The 4,803-nt window shown below is 41.6% G+C and overlaps 1 protein-coding gene across 1 annotated transcript; it reads right to left on the bottom strand.

Annotated features, from left to right (window-relative positions):
• Positions 1-2,591: 2,591 nt before the first annotated feature.
• rgs16 (regulator of G protein signaling 16) lies at positions 2,592-4,526 on the bottom strand. Its single transcript, XM_037114885.1, has 5 exons — positions 4,395-4,526; positions 4,087-4,170; positions 3,911-3,972; positions 3,583-3,749; positions 2,592-3,367 (listed from the first exon to the last, which is right to left on the bottom strand). Exons 1-5 carry the CDS (start codon positions 4,436-4,438, stop codon positions 3,161-3,163), a joined length of 564 nt encoding a protein of 187 aa, XP_036970780.1. The 5' UTR covers positions 4,439-4,526; the 3' UTR covers positions 2,592-3,160.
• Between the last annotated feature and the right edge of the window lie 277 nt (positions 4,527-4,803).

The following is a 4,803-nucleotide window of genomic DNA, read 5'->3' as shown; positions in this document are numbered from 1 at the left end:
ACTTTTTAAAATGAAATGATGACCACGCTGCTCTTATAACATGTGGTAAATTTTACTGTTCAGTGAGCTCCTGCATCTTAAAAATCAGTTTTATGCAGCAAAAAACAAAATAAAAAGCACAGCAGTCTTGACCCCAGTGGCTGTAAGTTCAAGTTTTGAACAGAGCTATTAAAAACCTTTCTTCCATGACTAATGTTGTGAAAAATAGTTAAGACGAATCTGTTTATAGAACAGTGCTGTGCCCTGGTTGCATAACGTTTGTCATCTGGAGCATCCTGCCCTGCGGACTAGAGGTCAGCTAAGTTTTAAGCACATCCAGTGCTATTTATGGGTATAAATGTAGCTATAAATGGTGGAATCATTTTATTGTGCTTCAGACTCATTTTGGTAGTAACAGCACAAACTGTGAGAACTTTGCACCGTGTCAGCCTTGTTGGAGAGCATCAATTTACCACTTATGCAGGAAGTGTTGAAACACCTAAAACAGATTGTGTATAGGATTATCTGACAGGAGACCTCTTCTGATCAAGTGACTAACAGCTGTAATCTCTGAGAAGCAAATGCAGACTGTGGTTCATTTCTTAGACATTAGTAGTTTCTTTTTAACTCTGTGGTCAGGGGACCATGACAAAAAAGGTGGATTTTTTTGGATGGTGCAGGGGAAACCCATCACCGTGCATTCTGCCATTGAAGCGCTGCCCTAGTCAAGGAAGAGGTTGTCATATAACTGAATGAATCACAATCTTGTTTGCTGCCATCCAGCAGTAGTTCTGCACTTCACATCACAACATGGTACAATGTTACATTACATTTTGAAATGGAATTTTAAAACTATAGTTGTCAGTGCAAATCATTTCCACCTCGGAAGATATAGCATTGAATTATTTGTATTAAAGCAACTACAAGGACCTTTCATTTTGTTGAGTCTGGTGGCCCCTGTGGACAAAAACAGTATGAGCACCAGCGCCTTGTGTCGGAAGATCTTGTTAGGAAGTGCATTTCTTTTTGCGGGAAGGTGAAATAAAGAAGCAATGTATTTCAAAAACACTGAACAGTGCTTTATCGAATGAGCCGTCATAGCCTCACTGGTTGAATACAGGGCTTGTCACCCAGGAAACAGTAGCTTGTATCCCGACTGGAGCATGATCCCAGATTGGCTCAACGAATAGAAGTTACATTGGAAAGACAGTATGGGCTGTCTCGTATACATCTTCCTAATTAGTAAATGCTCCCCATACATCTTCCCAATGTAACTCATGCCAATGTCTGCTATTGGTGCTATAATACTGTTCACTAACTTGGGTCACTCATTATCAATTTCTTTTTTTCATTTTCTGTTTTCTGAGTTGTTTGGTTGAGTTTAGGCTACAAAAAACAAAGAATAACTATAACTAATAATGTTATTTTCCCCCAAGCTAAGGCATTACAAAACAATGACTGGTCAGTTGCAATGAATAGCATGCACACAGTTACAGTACTGTGCAGGATCGTTGGGGAAATTTTAAATTTGAGTTTGAAACCAAAATTTTCCTCTTAAAAAAACAAACAAACAAACAAAAAAGCTCACATAGTCCTCTTGAAAGTGCCCTGCAACAATATGTCAGAAGTTACACAGTGTTACAGATGGTCATTGCTATGCTTAGATCTAGATAAAAATATCAGGGGTTACTATGGAGAAGGAGGCAGCAGAATGAGATGTTCATATGTATCAGGCCTGTGGACCAGCTGTTGTCCACCTGACACCGACTCCACTTTATGCTGATGACATCTGAATACACAAAGTAGACTTTCAGCCACATTTTGTTCTGCTGGTGAAATGCACTCTAGCAAAGCAATCACGATGGATTTGGTAATTTAATTAGAACCAATTAGATAACCAGCATTATCATCAAAATCAATGTCAATATTACCTAACTGGGGGGCTTAGAGGATTCTGTACTATCCCTCTGTTATGCCTTTTCTACATGCTTGGTTTGTAGCCTGGTAGCGGCTTTGCTGTCATTTATTACCTGAAGTCGATGGCTTGTGCAAACAGTTGCTCGGGTCGTAATAAGTTTTATTGCGCTTCCTATTACGTTGATGCGGTCACATCATCTCTCTGTGCTTCCTGTTTGCTCCACAGCTCCCTCTCATTCACACAATATGGGACAAAGGCTCAGAGCAGACGGATGCTGTCATTCGCAGAGTTCTTTATGACAGACAGCAGAGCAGGTTTCCATGGTGAATAACAGCTCTGCACAACACTGGCTGCAGAATGCCTCATAATCGAGAGCAAATACACTATGTCATTGTCATTTTTATATCAGGCGATGTGAATGATTAAACATGCAGAATCTGGCTATTTGCACAGCTATGCGCAGACTCCACCTGAGCATGTTTACATTTGATGTTTCGTCCCTGCCACTGGGGTAAATGAGACACTCCAAATACACACGACTTGAGCTAAAAGTGTCATACTAACTGTGAAATATTAGGCGCTACACTGTCATACATACGCATGTGGTTCTGCTCATCTTATATCCCAGACATCAAAATCAGTTTCAAACCATGACTTTGTTCAATAAGGGCAACACACTTCATTCGTTTTTTAATACTTTATTTTTCAAATAATTTAGTTTATTTCCTGGTACGTAAAAAAAAACCCACAACAGTGATATAAATAATATAATATTATATTGCACATTTTTCATCCTTGATTTGTAAAAATGCAACAAGTATTTTACAGGCAAATAAATACAAATAAATACAAAAATCATGAAATTCCGTACATGCCTGTTCACAAACAGTGTAAGACTTTGACAGATGACACATAACAACCACAAAAGTTTGCCTCATGGCAAAGAAAAGTGCTTCTCCTTCTCCACCTGCCCTCTCGTTTGATTGTCACTCAGTGTGTTAAACTCTCAATTGACAATTGCTGCCCATACAACAGTCCACTTAAGGCATCAACAATTCAACTTCTTTCCTTTCCTCTTCAGTCTATCCTCATCTTGGAATAGATGGCGTCTACAGAATACACCCATTCACAGCTGCTCTCATGATGATCTGCGTCTGCAACCGCGTCCATCTTCAAGATGCAGCACCTAATGCCATGCCTATCTTGCCTTCTCAACCCTTAAGGCGAACACTAACAATTCTCCATCATCTCGCGGGGAGATTTTCACGCCTTCTTTCCCTGCTTCGTGGCCTTGGTGCTTGGTTTAGCTTGGCACACTAGATCCCTGTAGGATGGAGAGCGGAGGAAGCGGGGGTAGCAGTCTTTGGCCATGAGCATGTAGATCCTGTGCTGGGCCATGTCGAAGCAAGAAGGGGAGAGCGCCTGCATGTTGGCTTTGGTGATGTCACGAGTTTCATGGTCAATGTTAATCTGAAAAAAAGGAAAAAGACACAGAGTGAGATTAGTCTTTTTTTGTCCATTTTGTAGATCACAGTGATTAGAAATCACAACGTCTGAATTAATATCAATGTGACATCAAAAATGATATGTATGTATGTATGTATGTATGTATAAACTCTGAGTTTAGCAGGAAAGTGAGGTTTTTGGGCCCCAACATCTAACATTAATAAAAGGTGCTTCTTTACCTCCCGGGGAGCGTCACTGCCGATGAATTCATCATAGATCTTCTGGGCTTTGGCTGGTAGTTTGGCAGGGGACTTGGTATTTCTGTAATCCTCACATGCAAAGTAGAACGCGATGTTCTCCTCGCTGAACTCAGACACCAGGAAGGCTGTGAAGGCACACAGTCCATCTGAGAAGAGAGAGGAAATTTGATTAGTTGCGGCGCATAATGGTCCCGCAAGGGCTGCATGTGTCTACAGGTCTGTGTATATCCAGCTTTTCCTGGCACGTGCTAATTTCAGTGCATGTACAGCAGAAAATGCAAAAAATCTGGATATTTAGGCTACTTACATTTGCTTGAGAGGAGTTTCTCAAAGGACTGTTTCCACCTGAGGCATTCCTCCAGGGTTGGCCTAAAAATAGATGACGCAAGGTTAGATTCAGCGCAGAATTTCAAATAAGCACACAGTGATGATGAGTTTGAAATGAACTGGTAATAATGATACTACAGAATGTGTGATGCTTACTTATTTTGCCCTATTTTGCAGCCGGGTAGATTCCAGTTGGATTTTTGCAACATGCTTCCCAGCCTTGCTTTCAGCTCCTTTGCCCTGTGAAGAAAAGAAAACAGGTAAGAATAATTTTTTTCACAACCACCTGATTGTGTACCGACAAGCCATTGCTGTGCACTCAAATTCAGCGCAGCGTGAATCCACACTCCAAGTCTAAATTTAGCTCAGCCTAAATCTGACAGACTCTTTTAGCTTCACACAGATGCACAGAGCGGTCCTCCTTAACCTGAAATCCAAACATGTTTGCGTGAGGCTTCATGTACCTTTCCAAGCAGCAGGTCGGCAGTGATGCTAGTCCTTTACACATGACAGCAGGTTGGAGCTGGTAGGGGTGGTGTCTCGGTCGGGTGGCCGTTAAATATCCGTTTAGTAGAGCTCGGGAAGGAGCGAGATTGTCTGAGTGTCTGAACGACTGTCGAGCAGAGGCTTTATAGCCCTACCTCCCCTGCCTCCGATGTGTCATCATCCTTCTCAGCCAATCACAGAGAAGTACCAAGAAAGAAAAATAGAGAGAGGGAGAGAGAGAGAGAGAGAGAGAGAGAGAGAGAGAGAGAGAGAGAGAGAGAGGGAGGGAGATGATGAAGTCAGGACAAGGGGGACAATATGCAAGGACAAGGCTGGGAAATTACTGTCAAATGATAAAAGCTGTCGGTATTCTATACTATGTTTCTC

This window comes from Acanthopagrus latus, chromosome 11 (genome assembly GCF_904848185.1).
Source record: "Acanthopagrus latus isolate v.2019 chromosome 11, fAcaLat1.1, whole genome shotgun sequence".
Lineage (NCBI taxonomy): Eukaryota > Metazoa > Chordata > Actinopteri > Spariformes > Sparidae > Acanthopagrus > Acanthopagrus latus.
The sequence above is the reverse complement of the archived record's forward strand: the minus strand, read 5'-3'. Positions and strand labels throughout refer to the sequence as shown.

Bases quoted from the DNA above. Each gene is read 5' to 3' on its own strand.
- rgs16 (XM_037114885.1), bottom strand. From the start codon at position 4,438: ATGTGTAAAGGACTAGCATCACTGCCGACCTGCTGCTTGGAAAG. The intron at 3,750-3,910 runs GTAAGTAGCCTA...CTCTCTTCTCAG, and splicing joins GAAACTCCTCTCAAGCAAAT to ATGGACTGTGTGCCTTCACA. The intron at 3,368-3,582 runs GTAAAGAAGCAC...CCTTTTTTTCAG, and splicing joins GCAGTGACGCTCCCCGGGAG to ATTAACATTGACCATGAAAC.